The 21,751-nt window shown below is 33.6% G+C and overlaps 3 protein-coding genes across 3 annotated transcripts; all 3 read right to left on the bottom strand.

Moving 5' to 3' along the window:
- Positions 1–5,735: 5,735 nt before the first annotated feature.
- On the bottom strand, positions 5,736–8,682 carry LOC141708919 (blue copper protein-like). Its single transcript, XM_074512758.1, has 4 exons — positions 8,370–8,682; positions 7,251–7,371; positions 6,686–7,069; positions 5,736–6,140 (listed from the first exon to the last, which is right to left on the bottom strand). The coding sequence occupies exons 1-4, from the start codon at positions 8,574–8,576 to the stop codon at positions 5,923–5,925; spliced, it is 930 nt and encodes a 309-aa protein (XP_074368859.1). The 5' UTR covers positions 8,577–8,682; the 3' UTR covers positions 5,736–5,922.
- A 451-nt stretch (positions 8,683–9,133) lies between these two features.
- Positions 9,134–13,116, bottom strand: LOC141708910 (uncharacterized). The gene is made up of 2 exons (XM_074512743.1): positions 12,910–13,116; positions 9,134–11,124 (listed from the first exon to the last, which is right to left on the bottom strand). Exons 1-2 carry the CDS (start codon positions 12,988–12,990, stop codon positions 9,472–9,474), a joined length of 1,734 nt encoding a protein of 577 aa, XP_074368844.1. The 5' UTR covers positions 12,991–13,116; the 3' UTR covers positions 9,134–9,471.
- Positions 13,117–14,323: 1,207 nt separating this feature from the next.
- LOC141708908 (uncharacterized) lies at positions 14,324–21,480 on the bottom strand. Its single transcript, XM_074512740.1, has 8 exons — positions 21,186–21,480; positions 20,308–20,381; positions 19,480–19,646; positions 18,500–18,707; positions 17,298–17,624; positions 17,077–17,184; positions 15,525–16,193; positions 14,324–14,965 (listed from the first exon to the last, which is right to left on the bottom strand). Exons 1-8 carry the CDS (start codon positions 21,424–21,426, stop codon positions 14,471–14,473), a joined length of 2,289 nt encoding a protein of 762 aa, XP_074368841.1. The 5' UTR covers positions 21,427–21,480; the 3' UTR covers positions 14,324–14,470.
- Positions 21,481–21,751: the final 271 nt, after the last annotated feature.

Below are 21,751 nucleotides of genomic sequence, written 5' to 3'. Positions count from 1 at the left end.
GTCCTTTGTTTCGGTTTTTATACAGACGTATTTGTAAGTTTACAATGTAATAAACGACGCGTGTGTAAAATGACGTCGACAGTTACGTAGTTAGGTCAACGACTTAGCTCGAAATGTGAAGTTGAGAACCGGGTGGGGACCACTGCATAGCCGGGTATTTGGACTAAAAATTGGATCTGGCGCGTGGAAGTTTGTTTAAGAAAATTAAGAAACATTGCCGTTGAACACATCGGGAATTTGACACTGTCAAATGGACACGGTTGTTAGGCTACTCATAACACCCGCAATTAAGGCTGTATTTCGAACCGGGTCTGCTTAAGTGAGTTCGACTCAGCTCGTTTAGTTAAAGAAGCAGAGTTTAGACAGAGATTTTTGTTTGTTCAATTACTCGAGCCGGTTCGACCCGACTCATAAAATTAATTGAGCCGAGTTTGGATAGAGGTTTAAACTCGATTAGGCGTAAAATTAAATGAGTCGAGCCGACTTGCTAAAATCTTCCCGTTTAGCTAAACAAGCCGACTAGTTAAAATTGTCCTGTTTAGCTAAACGAGCCGACTCGACTCTACTCATGAAATTCAACAAGTCGATTTTGGGTAGAGGTTTAGCCTTGTTTAATTAAATGAGCTGGTTTTACTCGACTCGATTAATCTCGGCTCAAATTACATCCGGTTCGAAACTCGACCCAAAACCGTGACACACTATTCTCGATTCTTAAAATATGTATTGTGTGAATATTTTGGACAGAAATTCGCGTTTTTATATATTTTAAATATAAATATAAATATTTTGGTACGATACTTTATTACGTGAGTCGAGATTGATCGGAATATTATTAAGTAAAATAATTGATGTAGAAGAATGTTCGCTGCACCAACATGCATGTAAAAGTGCCTTTTTTTTCCTAAACATCCTTTTCGGATATCAAATTTTTTTTTTTTTAAAATAAAAATAGTAATTTTTTTCTAGAGAAATTTAAGTAGACTTTTCTTTTCCTATTTTCTTGGGTTTCCCACTAAACCAAGCTTAAACTAATTCATTATCAAATTTTAATAAGATTTTTCGAATCTATTAATTTGTTGTTTTCCATGTATTATTCAAATAATATAATATTAGAAAAACGGAATGGTGGGGTCCATGTGGAGTGTGATATTCAAGCTGGACTTCTAGGTATGGCAAATACTGGTAAAAGTTGGATTCCCACTATGAAAGAAAAAAATAAAGTTAAAAAGTTCATTAAAAATGCTTTGGGTTTCTTTCACATGTGTTTGATTCTTCCAAGTGCGGTGCACGATTATTCCAGTTGTAAATTTAGCAATATGTGGTTTATAAAACGGTTTGTCTATTGTGTGCACATGGACACAGTACTAAAAAAAATGTGATTATTGAATTGTAAAAATTTTATTGGTGGAGATTTTTGTATATGTAGGGGGTCATCATTATTAATGAGCTCTCCATCAATATTTTGTGGACACCTCATCAACAAACGTTGACACCATATTTCTGTTAATTATTTTTTTAATTTTTTTTAATAAAAGTTTAAGATTTAAGTTTTATTCACAATGAAATAAAATAAAATAATTAACGAAGATATGTGGTTAAGACAACTTAAAATACATATAAAAATCAAATATAACCATTAATTTGAGACGGAGGGAATTGAATTTTAAAAACTTATCATTTCGAGATCTTAATTTTGTTTAAATTAATATTAATATTTAAGTAACTCAAATTAATACGTCAGATTTTAAAAATTTATCAACCGAAGATCATAGATTCGATTTCAAATATACGTTTTATCTTCATCTTGATGGTGCAATGATAAGTTAATGTTAAACCTTTTTAAATTGGCCTTGACACTTGATTAAAAAATTATTACTACTACCCTTTACGGTATACATGGAGTCTATTAGTCTAGTGTGGTCCTTATTATATGAAGTGTAAACCATGTAAGTTGAATTTTTTTTTTAAATTTATAATATCTAGAATATTGACAAAGATAAAAAAGAAAAAATTGTTAACAAATATGTTTTGTAAAGATAATTATAAAAAAAATGTTGTCCATAATTTTATTGTGCAATTGTAAATTGACAGTGAAACTGAATTTGGAAATATTAAATTAATAAAGAAAAGAAGACAATTACAAAAAAAATAAAAAAAAAAGTTAATTAGAGAATAATATTAGGCTACGAAATTTAAAAATATAAATTATACAACTAAAATCCACTAATATAATCAGAAGAATTCTTACAAATATTACAATTAATAATATAATTTCTGCGCAGTTATTGCTTTCTCTTCTCGCAGTTTGCTTTCTCTTCTGTTTTTTATTAAAGTCGCATATAATTTTGTTTACTTGTTTTGAATGGTGACTTTTGTTTGTGGTGATAAATAACAGGGTGAAGTTTTAAAATACATATTTTTTGGTACAATAACGGAAAATACCCATTTTCAAAATATATGGATGAAAATATCATTTTTGATACGTATTTTGTAACTGTATAAGTGTACTACGCATTTGAGAATTTGGTATCTAAGAAAATTGATAAAGATACGTATTTGTAGTTTGGGTATTATTATTGAGATACGCATTCTTAAAAAAAATAAAAAAAAAATTGGATATCTATTTGACAAAAGCGTATCTAGTACAAAACACGATACCCAAATGACAAATGCATATCCAAAACAGTATTTTCAGCCATCCACTTCCAAAATGGATATTTTCGGTCATTTGCACAAAAAAATTGTTATTTTTAACATTCTTTCTAAATAATACTCCCTCCGTCCCTAAAAACGTTTCTTATTTCCGTCCCTAAAAACGTTTCCTATTTGTGTTTGTGTTGAATACGTTTGCCAATACACAGTTTTGATTATTAATATCTTTAATTTCGTATTATTGTTAAATATAAAAACTTTATTGTATTAAAATACTCATAAATACGAATTTAATAAGATCACTCATGACTATATTTGATCTTATATATTAGATGTAAATTATTAGTTAATCGCTTAAAATGAATAATGTCAGAAGTCAAAATAGAACACGTGTAATGGGACGGAGGGAGTACTGATCAAGAGACAATTCAACTCTTTAAACTTTCAATATTTCAAAATGCCGTTCTTCATACGTATAGTCTTCCGATAACATGTGAAATTATTTTCACGTTGAAAATTCATATATCTTGGCATATTGATTGGTTTAAATTTGTAGAATTACAACATGAACGTATTATAGCCACTTTAAAATAGATTTTGTCTAATTCCTGTAAAATTCGGGACAGGCATAGCCGGGTAGGACTATGACGGCCGACACGGTTATTTAATAAATGAGTTCGAGTTCAGGTTTTTAAATAAGTTGAGCCACTTGTTTAAATTAAATGAACCTAAATTTGTGATTGAACTTCATTCGTATAATAGACGAGTCAAGTCAAATTTACTCATAAGTAATGAGTCGAATTTAAATGAATCGAGTCGAGCCGAATCGAGTTGACTCACGAATTCAATACTTAACAATTTAAAATTCAATTTATAAATAATAAAAATAAAATTTAAAAATTAACAATACGTAAATTTTAAACGAATTTGAGCTGCCGAATTTTCGAGTTTCAAACCGAACTCTAATCTAGTTCGGTTATACTCACCTCGAGTTGTTTAATAAATAAGTTCAAACAAAGCGTGACTTTTATACAAATTCAAGCCGATATTAATTAAACGAATTCGAGTTCGAACCGCAGCTTCACCGAAAGTTTGAATAATTTTGTAAAGAAATGTCAATAATGATCGACGGACAGCCGACTACTTGTACAGATAACAAATAATAGCCCGGTAAATATGCACATGTTGACTCTTTCAATTAATTTTACTTGGTAACCACCAGGGTGTATGTCATAACGGTACGGACATGCCAAAAATGACATATCATGACGTCAATTAGCCATATATGTATTTTCATGATTCGGCATGCCTTTTTACTATTTTTTTTTTAATAAATATTTTAATATTAGAAATATCCAGAAATAATAAATATAATTTTAAAATATTTACATATATTTTAATATCTAAAAAGTTACTAATGTAAATGAATATTATGATGATATTTGGTTGTTACTGTCAACTAACTTTAATTTTATATTAAGTTCACTGTATATTAGTATAATAATTATTTATTAAATTTTATTATATTTAATTGATAAATAACATGCTATTTGGGCATGTATTTTGGCAAAAAGTATGTCTATAGACATGCATACGGGAGTTTCGTGACAGATATCCTAGTAATCGGGAACGATTTGTATAGATTTAGGCGTATTTTATTAGACATTTTTTTTTCCTGAACGTACAAGTTACGGAATTAATCTAACTCTAATTTGAAGTTACTGCGGTCTGAAATATTATTACGTGTATGTGTGTATCATAGAAGTCCCATAAAGTTGGGTTCTCTAAATAAAGAAGAAGAAAAGCCGGGGCAAACAAAGCCCAACTGCACAAAAAGCCCATATATTAGAATATGCATACCTAATACCTAGTTCCTGTTTGACAAATCTTAAAATTAGTAATTTATAATTTAAAATGAATAAGTAACTTATAAGTAATAAATAAATTAAAAATTATAAGTTATATAAATGTTTGGATAACTTTACTTAAAAGTCATAATTATTTTTATTTAAATGAACTAAAACAAATATTTTTTATATACAATTATCTTAATTCATGAGTTTTGAATTAATATAATATTTATAAACATATATTTTAAAATTAAAGTTAATAAAAAAATGAAAAATCAAAATAAGTTAAGAAAAATACGTCATTACTAATATTTAACTTATCATTTTATAAGTTATAAATTCAATTCATAAGTGGGGCCGACAAACACTCCTCGATAAGCTGTTACGAACTTATAAGTTATAAGTAGCTTATAAGTTGTCAACCCATAGTTTGTAAAAAAACATGAGAAAAAAATACTTTCGATTTTAATGCGAATAACCCAAGACTTATATTAAAATAATTACAAAATAACGTGACGTGATAAGTCTTGAAATTTAATTCGTGAGCAGATATAACTGCATGCAATATTTGGGTTCCTACTACTAAGAGCCACTCCAATAGAGTGCTAGTTCATTCCTTATATTTAATATAAAATATTGAATCTTAGTAATTTAGAACATTGATAAGGACTTTGAGTTCCAACAATGTTCCTTATATTGGTTCATTATTTAATATTATATTACTAAAAGTACTTTTCATACACTACATAATAGAGAGAGAAAAGAAGTGCTCTAATATTATATTATTAAATGAAAGTTAGCACTTGCTAAGAAGAAGGGGTATGTTAGTTATTTATAAGTAATGGAAGAAGGATCTTAGTAAAATAAGGACTCACTGAGATTCTGTTGGAGCCCATTTTTAGCTCCATTCCTTAAATTACACCTTAGGATAACAAATAGGGAATTTATTGGAGTTGCTCTAATATGCTTATTTCAATAAATACTTAACTTTTTTTGCTGAGAAATATTATTCCAGATCAATATTTTTTATTTTCAGAGCTCAAAAGGCATGAAAAGACAAAAAATGCCCTTATATAGTTTTTCTTTATTTATTATGCATGTAGGGGCAGATTTGTCATTTCATGCTTTGATAGCTTTGTAAACAAAAAAATGTGTTTTGAAAATAGCATTTCCCTTTAGTTTTAGTCTTCCATACTAAATTAATTAATTTCAAAGTTTTTAAATCCCGCAAACAATACGCAATATTCAAAGTATTACAAATTTGAACATTTACAAAAAGTTTTTTCACACTTCAATTGATGAACAAGTAGAACCATATAAGCAGAACAAATACAACAAACAAACTGAAACTGTATCCCCAGACATTCAAGTGTCTCACCGCTATATTTCCCGCAATGTTTTAGTGGTGCCTGTGCTGCTGCTAGTGATCCCGGGCCCTGACATTTATCGCGAGCTGTTGCCCGAAATCGCACATATGTGGATTGGTTGTCGTAAAATAATAGTTGCCAGGGGAGTTGAGGATCACTCTTGCAGGACTTTTCTTGTACACGGCAATTGCAGACTTACTGGTGTCACAATTTTCGAGTGTCGACTTTGGCACCATTGCTACATCATTGAGCTTGTTCACGAACTTGAATACTACATTATCGCAATTCAAACATGTAAAACTGTGATCATCAATAACACCTATCAATGTACTATATGTAAAAGATAGTTATGTTAAGCTTGTATCCTTACAATGTATCTGTCCTAAGATTTCGGATGAGCTGTTTTCTTACTATGTTAGCACTGTTAAGCTATAAAAGAGACCCAGAACCTGGGACGACAGAGGATAAACTATTAACCACTTGAGCCATCTAACCGTGCTCGAGTGACTGGTTACTTAATAATTCCAAGTGAGCTGAGTTTGAGTATAAAATTTTGAGAACCAATTCATACATGAGTCAAGTATGACCCTGTCAAAACTAGGTTCGAGTTTATGAGCAAACTTAATCAGAGGCTAATGAGTAACTGTTCCGTTTGTCTTAGCAGTCGCGAGTTGAAAAAGCATACCAACATAAGCATTACAAATAAGCCCTTCTCCTTGTTATGTTAACAGTTACTAGTTAACTACTTAAAATCAGGCATAACAATGGCTAAGTTTGAAGCTCAGTATATTGGAAGTATATTTAGACTACACATACCTAGAGTGTCCCCGACGAGAAAGGTCCTGTTGGAAGCCCAAGCTTTATAATCAGAGGCACCACCAGATGATGGAGCCCATCCAAATCCATCTCCAACAATATGCGTAGTAACTGCTTCACCGGAAACATCTCTGCCCGAGGAGGAGCGAGGAGCCGAAGTAGCTAATAGTGCAGGTGATGAGTCAGGGACTGTAATAGCCACTTTCTGTCCCTGCTGACAGTGTCCAGCAACAGTGCAGATGTAGTAGTGTTTACCAACAGATTCAATAGTAAAGGTTGCAGGACTGGTTGCTTCAATTGATATAATCTCCGATAAATTGCATTTATCGTACCCTTCTTTTGTTACCTCAGCTGCTGTGTGTAGCCCTTGTGGAAACACAAAAACTTGAAGCCAAAAAACAAGTAAAATTTTAGGCCTTATTAATCATTTTAGCACAAGATTACAAATTCCAGATTGTAGTACATAAATTATTGAAACATAAGAAATTTCTAATGTCTAAATTTATGTACTACATTGTGTATTCATGAAAAGAAAGGCAACTGCGGACATATAAACAGCACATACCTATTTTGTCATTAACCGCGAACGTTTGTACAGAAGACCAGATACGGTAAGGTACAGATATGCCGGGAAGGGAGGTCCATGGTATGATGTGTGTTCCTTGATTGAAGCTGGCCACCGGTTTCTGCATCATAAGAATGACAATCACAGTGATGCTTAAACTCACTTTATTCAACATTTTCACCATCTTATCAATAATCGAATGAGAAGTCTAATTAACTAACTACTTCTGATCACCCTTTTTATACACAGACTGTTGTTCTGGTTTTTGACTTTGCGCCAAACTATAGTATTTGACAAGTCTACAATTATTCAACAAATATCACACTGCAAAGCTAAGTACTCCTGAAAAGAACATATATCATGTTTCTCTCCTTTGGCATGAAAAGGCTTTCTGACAAAAGCGGGGATTAGCTGTTCTCATTCGGATATAGTAAATATTTTTATGAGTTCGAAAGTTGTAGTATGTTCAATAACTTAGTCATGGCTGTTGTCAGTGAATTAAGTCCATCAAGTACTATTTTTTCTCCGCGGACAATTATAAATTACTGACATACTTGGTGAGATGAACATCATGTTATGCATGTCTGTTTATCAACCACGGAAATTGGAATGTATTAGTTTTTATATGAAGACAGCCAATAACATAAGCAATTTTATCAAACTGGTTGTATTCTTTTGACTTCAGATAATAATAATACATAGCTCAAGTCTGATCCCTATGGCTATCTTCATATCCGTAAGACCTTACTTACTTCGTGTAGCTAGTTACTCCACACACTCTCGACTATAGTCAATCTAGTAATGCCCTGCCTATTCTGTAAAGATTCCGGATTTGTTTTTATTTGTTTTAGGAAGAACTTCTAGAGCATTTGAATCTTTCTTTTTCTATAGTCTTTCCGTTTGCTGATTAGTATATTTTTCTTTAGTATGCCCGAAATGAGGGAGTAAGAATAGAAAAGAATCAAAATTTCTTCTGGACTTTGAGTTAGTGAACTCTTCTAAGAAGCTTTGCAGCCTCTGGTTTGATATGAAACACAAGTTTAGAATCAAATAAGTGAATACAATATTTTAAGTATTTGAGTACAAGAAATACGGAAGTACACAATACGAACGAATTACCAGGTCTATCACCATGGCCCAGCCACACAACAGAATGCAAGGTATGAGGAAGGCACAGGTTCCATGTTTTCTAAAATGGAGCTTGCAAAGGCGTAGTAGATACAGAATAGAAGTGTGAGGTTGAAGAGGTTTGATCGTCAGCAAACGAGTGGCCTGGGATGCTTTCCTCAAATTGTTAGGCAGTGTGATTGGAAGTTTTAAGTACATAGCTCTATCTTGATATTCAGTGACAATTAGGGTAGTAGAAGAACTACGATAACCTAATTCAAGAAGCGTGCCTGATTGCCTTCGACACTTACTTTCCAATTCTAAACATCATATCTACAAATATTCAAGTATAGTATAGTATGCCTTCTTAAGTCTTTGTTTGAAAAAATGACAAAAATAGCCGATTTTTGAAAAAATTTAACAAAAATAGTCATTCTGAAAAAAAGTGGCCAATTTTGGCCGATTAAATACTCCACTGTCAGTTGGTATCCCAATTTGTATAAGATACTCCACTGGTAGTTGGGTATTTCATATATGGGATACTCCACTGCCAGTTGGGTATCTTATATAAAGTGGATACTCCACTGACAGTTGGGTATTTCATCGGCCAAAATTGGCCAACTTTTCAGAAATTGATTATTTTTGTCAATTTTGTGTAAACGTAGGCTAAATTTGTCCTTCACCTTCTTTGTTTCTGCATCTTAGTTTGCTAAAGCTGCAAATCATTTTCTTCTAAACACTAAAAGAAAGCCGAAATAACGGATCAACATGTTACCTGAGAGATCATTGTGAACATGTCACTTATTCATGATATCACAATTACAGGAAGTCTGCAACCTAAGTCCCAGTCGATGCAAGAAAATATCAAAGCATTGAAGGACTAATCTAAAAGTAAGATGCTAATGGTACAATGTACTCCACATGCTACATGTCCCTCTAATACAGCAAAAGTCCGCAACATTGAAAGGGCTAGCCTATGATTTTACAAGAATGACACGATTCAGAAATCTATCGTCGACAACAAGAATACTACAGTCATCCAGAGTACTCCACAAGACAGAATGTCAGACTAAAGAGTAAATAAAGAAAGGACCACTTGATCTTTTGTGAATACTCAAGGCTGAATCTCTCCAGCGCTGACATAGCTGCCATTCTCCACCGCTTCTCCCTCGAACTTCTTGTTTATCACATTAATTTTGTCCTCACCGTCCACAGTCTTTTCCTCTGTCGTGATAACCTGTTTCACCTGCTCCCCACAGTTGACCTCTTTCTCTGCCTCAACTGGTGTTTGTACCAGTTCTTCTGGAACCTGTGGTTCCTGCTTGTATTCTTCATCAGTTCCAAGTATTTTGGTTGCCCGAGGTGCTTCATCTACCTTGGGTTCTTTCGGAGTTTCTTTTTCTGCTTCAGCTAATTTGATCTCTTCCGCACCCTTGGCTTCTTTTCCATCTTCACCCGGGTTAGGTTCTTCCACAGATGGTTGTGCTGTTTCCCCATCTTTACTCTCATCTTCAAGTTTCTTACCAACATCCTCAGCAATAACTTCAGTTTCAATTTTTTTATTCTCCTGCTCGTCTTTCACTGCTTCTGCAGCAGCATTTTCTTTGGAAACTTCTTCCGCCTTTTGCATTTCAGCAGTTTCAATTTTTTTATTCTCCTGCTCGTCTTTCACTGCTTCTGCAGCAGCATTTTCTTTGGAAACTTCTTCCGCCTTTTGCATTTCAGCATCTTTTACCAGAGTTTCAACAGATGCTTGTGCTGTTTCCCCATCTTTACTCTCATCTTCAAGTTTCTTATTAACATCCTCAGCAATTACTTGAGTTTCAATTTTTTTATTCTCCTGCTCGTCTTTCACTGCTTCTGCAGCAGCATTTTCTTTGGAAACTTCTTCCGCCTTTTGCATTTCAGCATCTTTTACCAGAGTTTCAACAGATGCTTGTGCTGTTTCCCCATCTTTACTCTCATCTTCAAGTTTCTTATTAACATCCTCAGCAATTACTTGAGTTTCAATTTTTTTATTCTCCTGCTCGTCTTTCACTGCTTCTGCAGCAGCATTTTCTTTGGAAACTTCTTCCGCCTTTTGCATTTCAGCATCTTTTACCAGAGTTTCAACAGATGCTTGTGCTGTTTCCCCATCTTTACTCTCATCTTCAAGTTTCTTATTAACATCCTCAGCAATTACTTGAGTTTCAATTTTTTTATTCTCCTGCTCGTCTTTCACTGCTTCTGCAGCAGCATTTTCTTTGGAAACTTCTTCCGCCTTTTGCATTTCAGCATCTTTTACCAGAGTTTCAACAGATGCTTGTGCTGTTTCCCCATCTTTACTCTCATCTTCAAGTTTCTTACCAACATCCTCAGCAATAACTTGAGTTTCAATTTTTATATTCTCCTGCTCGTCTCCCACTGCTTCTGCAGCAGCATTTTCTTTGGAAACTTCTTCCGCATTTTGCATTTCAGCATCTTTTACCAGAGTTTCCTCGAGGATAGCTTCTTTGACCTTTCCAGTATTCTTTGCAGCGGAAGATTTTTTGCTTCTCTTGGTTGGGGGGTCACTTTCAGGAGATGGAGTTGCTTTTACCTTCTCACTGATCCTTGCCGATCTTCTAGGTGTGCCACCTGCTCCCCAATCAAACTCCGACATTGTTGGCCCTCCAGGGTGTGACTTGAGGTACTTTTCCAGCTGCTTTCTGGTAGAGATCTCTTCCCCAGTCGGAGCAGTGAATATGATCTCATTCTTTTTGGGTGTTCCACTTTTCTTCAGCAAAACCTACATAGTTGTCTTATTCAGATCCCCAACTACAACATCCCTAGTTTATCTACTTGATATATATTGAATAGAGAACTACACACTGAGAAAAGTTCGCAGTTGTAGCTGAATATACTCAACTGACTAGATAGGGAAACAAAATAACTCAAACTCATCCTAAATTAGTTGAGATAGGTTATGATGTATTGCATTATGATAACATAAAAGAAGTAAGACAGGAAGGTAAAGTAGATAAGTATAATAGATACAAAGTAGGAGTACTTAAATATACGGAGAGTTGGAGACACCCACACATAGCACAGATACGCTAAATATTACACAAGTATCTTATTAAAAGAAAAAGAAAATGCAAGAATGCTAAGATTTACTAACAAAAAAAAAGATAATGTATAATATTTTGTTATAACCAAATGGGTAGTAAGACACTAACATAATGGTGCTTGCTTGTGTGTATATAAGAGCATAAGTGTATTTTGTATAAGTGAAGGGGTAAATGTAGGTATATGGGTAATGTACATACCTTGAGCATTTCTGTTAAACATATGTAGATGAGGTATATTGAAGAATGAAGACCACAAAAAATGTAAATCATTTTCATAAAATCTAATATCCAGTTAATAACTTAATATATCTATTATCAACTATAGCAGCCATGGTAAAATACAATCGAACACTTCTATCATCGATAATCCCAGTACTTACAAAAATCAGTTAGTGTGTATCTTCTTTACAGACGCATATCTTCTTTACAGCCGACCAGAAGACATGATCAGGACATTACACAATCTTTTAATTCTTAACCTTACATCATGTTGAAAAGAAAGAGATAGAAGCAAAGAGCACGGAATTGCTCTAAGACTCTTGGCCGATATCTTTATCATCCATAAGCGGGAGACCGGAAACACAAAACAAATGACACGTTTCATTAATTACTCATATTTTTATGCCCAAATTTAATAGCTCTATCGCGTGAGTCTACTAAACAATTAAATTATTATTTCCAACAAATCTCTAGTGTTTAGATCTTATTTGAGTCTCCATATAACATCTTCTAACGAGCCTTAATTAATACATACAATCCAGTTCAAGGAATCTAATACTCCAATTCACAAAGGCGCCCAAATTATGGATACTGTATAGCATGTTCTCATTATTTGCGTAGCGCCAATATGAACAATTAAGGACACTAATTTGCAGGTGAAGAAACTCAATGCCACTCTCTATATGAACAATAATGGAACACTAATTTGCAGGTGAAAGAACTCTCTCTCTCTCTCTCTCTCTCTCTCTCTCTCTCCTCTCCTCTCCTCTCCTCTTTTCATAATAGAAACTCAAAACAACATAAGAGGCTCTATATACAAGGCTGATGGAGCTCAATTACATAAAAAAAATTAGCACACATCAGGAAAATTCACACCACAAACCCTAGCTCTAGCAGCGTTAAAAATGATATCAATCACAATTCACAGGAACTTACACACATAATTAAAAAAATACCAAAATACCAAAACCTAATTTATATCCACAAACAACATTTCACAATTCAAGTCACAAACGCATAATTAACAAGCAAATAATAACAAATTAACAACGTAAAAACATTTATTAGGCACACAATCATATCATTAGAGGTAGAACGAGAGAGAGACAGAAGGAGAGAGAGAGAGAGAGGTGGAGAGAGAGGGAGACGGAGAGACAGAGGGAGAGAGAGAGAGAGGGAGAGAGAGGGAGGGGGGAGGGAGGGAGGGAGAGAGAGAGAGAGAGAGAGAGAGAGAGAGAGAGGACCTTTTTGTTCCAGCCAGAAGGAGCAGGGAGATCCAAGGATGCAACTTGTTCTTCCTTCTTCTCTACCACCGCGCTCGCCATTTCAACCACTTTTTTTTTTAAATTAATCAACTGTATCTATATCTTGCTATATATTTCTTCTCTATATCCAAAAGGACCACAACACTTTCTCTCACTTCTAACAGATTTCATAAACAGACACGTGTACACTCGGTGAGGACAATTCGTTTTCTCCCCTCTTTATTTTCTTTATTATCCACCACACCCCTTTTTATCTTTTTATTATTTTATTCGGCTGCCCTAGAGGCTCATAAAATAACCCGTAAATCACGTGAATTAAGATAAATTGTATTCATTTTAATTTTTTGTGCTAAAACTTTTGAAAATTAACTGACACAGAAGTACTCGAAATTAGAGATGAACTGATTTGAATTTAAGTGAGTATTCGGTTGAATGCTAGAAATATTGTTGATTATTCGGATTCTAGCGAAGTAAATACGATTTTTGAGTTTAATTATATTTTTATTATGTAGGCACAAAATGTGCGCTAAAAGGTCAAATAAAAAATAATTCATGTTCTTGTAAGAAGATACTCCCTTTCTCCCCGTCATTTCTTTACACTTTTTTTAGGATATCTAATTCAATTCTTTACATTTCAAAACTTAACAAAAATAGTAAATTGACCCCACCATTTTCCCACTATTTTTCTTTTTCACACCGCTTTTATTCCGGTATCTCCTTTTTATACATTAAAAATCAATGAGTTTCACTCATCACTCACTTTTCTTTCTATTTTTCACTACTTTATACATATTTCTTAACCTCCGTACACAAACTAAATGTAAACAATTGGCCGGGACGGAGGGAGTAATTATTTATGTTTTGGAAAAAAGAAAAAATTAATCAAATATAATAAGTAGGTGGAGTATTGATGTTCCAGAATGAGACACGTGTTTCACCGACAACATTGTTTCATCTATAGGTATTGGATATACTTGAAGTTGAAGCATATCCACTTAATTTAATATTTTACTTTTACACATATTTTAAATTATAAAAATGATTATTTTAACAAATCCCTCTACAATTTTCTTCCTTCAAATAATTATTAATAAAATTAACTATTTCTTTCTCTATTTTAGCCTTGAAAGAGCAAGTACTAGTTAAATCTTACATCAACCATTTCATAAAAAGCAAAATTACATTAGAGAAATATATTAGAGATATATTTAAAGAAATTAACTAACCAGCCTGGACCATAATTCAACTAGAAATATAGATTTGCACGCCATTAACATAATTCAAGTTATAAAAATGTAGCCAAAAATTAAGATCATATGTCAGATCATACAAGTACTTCTAGACGTATTCTACCGAGTACAATCACAAGTTGACAATGATCAATAGGAAAAAATGGAAAAAAATGGAAAAAATGGAGACATTATAAATTGTTTGAAAATTCAGATATAATACTTGGCCATAACACAATATTCCCACTAAAACTTCTGTCCAAAAAATATTCCTAATGAAAGCAAAAAAAGGAAATAAATAACAACACTTGTCAGATCAATAAGGAATGAGAGATTGGATCCTTCTCAACTAAATTAAAAGAAACCCTATTTTTCCTCTCAGATCCAAAGCTGAACTTAATATCTGATGCCATGTCGGTAGAGGAGTTGCTTGTAGAAGGGAAAGAGGAAAAATCATGGCGAGGAGAAGAACGCTTGGTACCAAAAGTATAAGAAGGTATTGCAGAATCTTCTGCAGCCTGAGACATGTCGCCTGATGAAAAGGATGGAAATATTGATGGAGTAGGAGGCTCTGATAGTACGCCAGGTGCAGAAACAGGGAAAGTAAACCCCAGGCCACCCTTCTTGTCGACAGAAATAGACTTCAAGGTCCGTTTCCCTCCCGAGGTATTATATGGCTGCTTATCTAGAAACTTGGATCCATCCGCATGGATTGTCTTCGGCATGATATCTTGCCCATTGACTAGCTTATGGAAAGGCCAAGTACTTCCGTCTTGATCTTGCCTTTTAGCATCCATGAAAGCATTCTGTCATACAGATAGTATACATATGAGTGCCTTGATTCAAATCGCTACACATGTACGATCAGTACTAATGACATCTTTCAACCTACTTAACCCATTTGCAAACAGTCAGCGCATCCAACATTCAAAAAAGATAGCATCTCATATTGGAAACAGAAATTAATATTTTAGCGAAGCTAGAACCAAATCAAACTTAACTACAATATCTATTTAAAGCTAGATAAGTCCACAGGCCCTTTTTAACCAAGTTTTCTAAAAGTTACAGTGTCACCCTCAATCACTAATTTTGAGAAACACTGTATTAATCTCATCACATTAATTTTCTTTCTTTACATACTAACTTATTTTGAAAATTTTCTTTTTTGAATTAAAGTTTAAACATTTAATATTTATTCAGAAGAAAAAAAATTAAAAATAATTTATGTACTTATACTAGATAGGAGTCTTAAAATGCGTGTCGAACACTTCATTTCAAATGTTAACAACTCAAAGGGAAAGAGAGAGTAAAAAGAAAAGAAAAAAAGATGTATACACGTATGTAAATGCATCGATGTAATCATACCTCATGTGTACTTTTCATTTGAAACTCAGAAACTCTTTTGATACCAAATAAAGGCTCCACGCTGGTATGACCGGTAACATTACCATCACCATTTACTTTAGACTTCATAGTAATAGCATTGAGAGCTTCACTCTCCTCAGATTTTTCTCTACTAGTCAAATATTCTCCATCATTAGAACCTTTGGCAGAAAATTTGAGGGAACCCCCGTTCTTCTGCAAGTTTACACTCCCTCTTAATTGGCTTGCACTAGTAAATTCATTTTGGAACACCTCATTGTTTTTAGAAGGAGAGTTTTTCCACGCAGATACATATTTTAGCTCAGTTGCTAGCTCACTTGGTGTGGGTTTGTTTGCAAGGTGTTCCAATATTCCTCTAGCTACTGGACTAGATTGTGGACTAGATGTTGGTAGACCCTCTTTAGAGCCATAATCCACAGATTCTACAGGCTGATTGTTCGCAGTCCCGCTGGTTCCAATTAGTTCCATATTCTTTTCTTTTGGAAAGAATACTTTTGAAGCATTAGATTCTTTCACCTGTGAAGGACCGTTCTGCAGTGAATACAGAGAAGCAGATCCTCTGCCTGGAGTTTCTGAAGCAAACTTACTCCGTGTGCGACGAATAGCTCCCCCAGTTCCATATCCACTATCATCTTCAGTTCTTGATTTAACCTGTGTTCCAAGGTGACAAGATGTAATCATCTGAAGAAATCCAGCAGCAACAATATTGTATACAGTAACAAGATGGAACCGTAATGAAAAATAGCACGACCTTTCTGTCAACTTCAAATTAGTTAATACAACTAAGCTACATCATAATGTCCCCCCCCCAGTACAATAATCTCCTCAAATTACCTATTAATCTTACCCCAGTAAGCTAACACATATACTACATTATATGTAATTAAAAAATTCAGAAAGTAGTTCAGAATCATCATTAAATAGAATTTCTTAGCCAACAACATATTTTAGTGTGTACCTATAAAATGAAAACAGCATCACAAACTAAAACAAGACTTAAATATAAATTATTAAATACATTATCCATTATTTCAGGCATATTTTTACCTTTTAGACAAGTGTCTTTAAACTAGAGAAATAACTACTGTGCCTGAAAATAAAGTCAAACGGCACATTTACTATATATTCAGAGGTCAGCACAAACTAAAAAACCTAGCATTTAACGAAATAATTAAAGCTGTGCTTCGACGAGCATCCAGTCCCACTGATAAGTAAAAATTGAACCGGATTATCCTCGCATTAGCTACTATTTAGCTTCTTCAAATCATTAAAGCCACTGCATAATTGCAATCACACGTCATAGGACTTTTGTATCACCACTTCTTGTCATTTGAAATGCATTACACATTCACAACAGATACATCTTATAGATATACTGATGCCATTAGCAATAGTGCCTCTTCTTAAGGTAGTTTGTAAAATGATCTTTATAGTTCATGCAAGTATCAGAAATACAATGCTAAACATTACCACAGTTGTAATTCAGTGACTTCCGTCAAACATATGATGGAAAATATTAGTAAATCAGATGTACCTTTCCAAAAATGGGAGTTCGAGAATGAGCAAAAATGGGAATTCGGGACTTCTGAAAGGGACTTGGTGAAATATTGAGAGGCCTTTTATCTTGCTGTAATTGTGTCAGCTGACAATACATAGACACAAGATTATTTTCCACCAGAAAAAAAAGCATAGAAGGCATATACAATTATTTAGGCATTATGCATGGAGGGCATATAAAATTATTTAGGCATTTACCTTGGATCTAGACTGGGAACTAGAATAGATAGTTCTGGAATATGGAGTTCTTGGAAATTTCTGAAGTCCGAATGAACCTCTTTGACCTAACGGGGTTTCATAACCATGCTGATCCTGTACCATGGGTCCCAAACCAGAAGTGGATGGCCTGGATGAAGGTTGTGGGCCTTGTGGACTAGAGGAGTTTGGTTGTATATCATCACCTCTGTATAGAGCTCTCTCATACTTAGACATGGTGCTATAAGCACTTGGGACCGATTCCGAAGAATGACTTCTCATATAGGCTTTTGCAACATCGATTGGGGAAGCATTGACATTGTTTTGAATCTGAAAATTAAGAAAATAGCAGACAAACTTTAGTAAGAACTGTACAAGACATATAAACAGTCTGGAAACAAGAGCCTAAACAATATTTGTAACATCAAATAATCTACATATCAAAATCATCAATAATAAGTAACAATGGACAAAAAGGCATTCAAATTGATGCTAAGAAATTAACAATATAAAAAACCCTGAACTGAGCAGATAGATGTAGAGCGGGCAATTTGGTACACGACACGTGAACACGACACGAAACGACACGAAAAATACGGATATGGGTTTAATTTTTGGTATACGAAACACAAATGTACATGAACACGAAATTACACGATAAATTTAGTGTCGGATACGGGTTTCAATTTAGTTACACGAAATTACACGAGATAAATATATTTATAAATTAATATATATAACACATGCATATATTTATGTATATAATATAAATATAATATAAATATTTACAAGTTTTATAGAACACTATGTAAAAATATATATATTTATATATACACTTTCCATATTTCATTAAATTATACATTAAAATAGATTTTTTTATATATTATATGTATATATATATTATATTAATTTTTTTTAATATACACGAAAAGTACACGGAAAGTACACGAGGTTTCACATATGGGTACACGAAATCATTTCGGGTCGGATATGGGTTTCATGTTTACGTACACGAAACACGAAATTACACGACACAAAAGTACACGACACGACCTGATTGTCCGCTCTAGATAGATGCCACAAACCAAAATCAATACACTCACATTTATTTCTATACCAGGAAATTAGACACACTAAGAATATAACAAAACCAAAAACCCTAAACTAAGCCAATAGACGCCCCAAACCAATATCATTATACTCACATTTGATTCTATACGAGGAGATGAGACCGTCAAAGCATTTCTGTTGACATCTTTTTCAATTTCAGTTGTAATCATGTGATATTCTGGTGCAAAAGAAACCTTCATTTTAGCTTCACCCTTAGCAGTCAAACTTGGCTGATTTGTTTCCCGTTCAATATCAGAAGCGATGTTAGATTTCAATATGTCCGTCAGTCTACGGATTTCATCCCTGCGTCAATATACAGAAAGTATAAGATACAAAGTTCAAAATGATCTCTACTCAAATTGTAATACAGAAAAGTGATCATAGTGTGCAGGGCTACATGGCCAATGCAAGGTGTAAGACGATGGAAATAAAAAGTCAAAGGTAGCCCACAGAAGTTCAGGTTGTGATTTTAAAATAATAGAACTGGTAAAGAATAGGAATGCTATCTATGCTGATTTACAGAAAAGGAAAAGAGAAAAAAGACGAACTGGTGCAACTTCCGATGAGAAATTTGTTCTTTCACCTCTTCTATGTTTAGAGGTTTTCCTCACTCGCTACTTACCGACTCCAGCACTTCCCTCGCCTATCTAATAATTTTTTGCTAAAAATACAATATGGGCTCAACAAATTTAGCTGAGGGGTGCCAAACAAAACTAATACATAATATACATGACTTCTGCTTCAAAAATCTCTCCGTGAAGACAAATAATGTTTGGTTTAGCTAATCATTAAAAATAAGTAATAACTTCTCGAAATAAGTACCAAACCATGTACTTTTCCTGAAAAATAAGTACTTTAATTATAGATAAGAAAAAAATCCAAACACTCTCCCAGTCTTTCACAAGCTTCAGAAAACCCCTTCGATTTTTTTTCTCTTTTTTTCTTTTGTCTATGGAGTAAAATGTAACAGGGAGAGAAAATAACTCCAGCTAAAAATTCTAGTTGAAAACATAATTTTATATAATTATAAATATATCTCCAAAACTACATAAAGGTTATAATAATGACTAATTACCTAGAAAACAATTTTCCTTTTATTATCTGCTCAATCTTATATAACTCGGAATCTTCGGAAGACTTCTTCCTCTTTTCTTGTTCAAGCTCCGGGCAAGATGGATTTGTCTCCAGACTATCTGCACGCTTGCTAGGACCAGCTTCATTTCCGGACCTATAAATCTCAGGCTGCAGATATGTAAGAAAGCCCAGTAATTAAAACATACTTCGAAGCGGGAAGGAGAAAAGTAAACTCTTATATAGCACATTTCTCCATAATTAAGCCTGAGTTGCATGAATATAACATGTATCAACACTCAGAAGTAAAGAGTTGTCATTTACTGTTATATCTTATAATAAAAATGGAAACACGTAATTAGTTCTTTGTAGTAACGTGGAACCACATTATTAGCCGTGCTTTAAGGCAATGACCTATTCTAATTTTCTGAATTCAAATCAGTTAATTTATGCAGTTTAAAGTGACACCACCATTACCAATTATCAATAATCAATATTGGCTATGATTATAAACATAAAAATTCAGTTCAGATTGTTACACTCACCATCAAGCACCAGCTTGCGGAGGAGCTGCAAGTCAAGCTATGATGTACAGTTAAGTTCACTAATACCTTCATTCCACTATTTAACCTCTTTTTAGTTGATTTATGTAAAAATCAGATTCAATTATATTTGTTTCTTTAATAGTTCAAAGTATAAGGCCCATTTAAAAGCATATCACTAACACTAATAGACAACTAAATCGATACAAAACTTTATAAAAATCATTACAAGCACTTGTAGCTTACAAGTCTAGAAACTAAAACAATCGTAAAAAACCATAGGAGCTTACATCAGGAGAATGGAACTCTACATCAGGAGAATGAAACTCATCAGTTTCGGAATCCGCCGCTGTTTCATCATTACCTATCCAAATAACAACTTTAAAATTATAAACGTAAACAAAAACCAAACAAAATATTACTAATCAGCTAAATTAAGCGGATAATAGATAAGACAAATAAAACACAATACATCAACGTCACATCTCGACAAAACATAAAAACCTAAATTCTACACAATCTAAATTACTAAATCAATTCACCTCTCGACTATCAAACTACGTACATTATAATCGCAATAAGCTGCCAAATCATCACTATCTAATTAATTATATGTACTAAATCAATTCGCCTCTCGACTAACAAACTACGTACATCATAATCACAATAAGCAGCCAAACCATCATATCTAATCAATTTTATTTTTAACTTCTACACAATTTAAATCAATAAATCCATTGACCTCTCAACTAACAAACTACGTACATCGTAATAGCCTTAAGCTGCCAAATCATCATATCTAATAAATTATACATGGCAATGAGCTTCCAATCATCACACCTAACTGAAAACGAATACAATGTGAAGTTAAATCATTATTTCTAATCAATAATATGTACCAAATCAATTCAGCTCTCGACTAACAAACTTAATAACAAACTTAATACACCGTAATCTCAATAAGCTCCCAAATCATCATATATACTCAATTATACGTAGCAATGAGCTTCTAATCATCACACCTAATCGAAAACAAACACACACATACTCGACAATGTGAACTTAATCAAAATTATAAACTCATCATCTACATACAAAACTCTAACAATCACACAATAGATACATACATCAATCTCAATACCTATACATACATATATATATAACTCACCGTGATCTGGTGTATTTCCGGCTGAATTAGAGAAAAACGCCGGAATTAACTTAGTGGCGCCGCGAGAAATTAGGTCATGAGCGGGACTAACGAGCTTCGATAACCAGCCACGTGGCTGCTCGCTTTTTAATTGATTCACCTTCGGCCGATCGTAAGGAGTCGACGGCCGCTTTCTCGCCGGAGGCTTTCGAAACTTGCCGCCGGCGCCTCCGCCGTAAGTCTTCGGCGGTCCACTTTCCATGTTATAAAAAGAGACTTTTTTTAGTTACGTATAAGCCCTAAATTGATAGAAGGCTTTTGTCACTATCGTCAAATATTTTCAACTCGAATTTATATTTTGTTGTTTTCACTTTTCATCGATTAATGCGTTTCATAATTATATTTTGATTTTGTATTTCACACGTAAAATACTTCCATTATATTTTTGTGCGAAATTTTGATTCCATCACTTATTTTCGATCTTTTAAAAAAAATCATGGAGCACAATTATGAGTTGTTTGGTTCAAAAAATAGTATCTCGTTGAATTAGGTGGCTGAGTTAAGATGGTATAAAATTTAGGTATCAC

Source organism: Apium graveolens, chromosome 2 (assembly GCF_009905375.1).
Source record: "Apium graveolens cultivar Ventura chromosome 2, ASM990537v1, whole genome shotgun sequence".
NCBI lineage: Eukaryota > Viridiplantae > Streptophyta > Magnoliopsida > Apiales > Apiaceae > Apium > Apium graveolens.
This window is presented reverse-complemented; position numbering and strand designations above follow the sequence as displayed.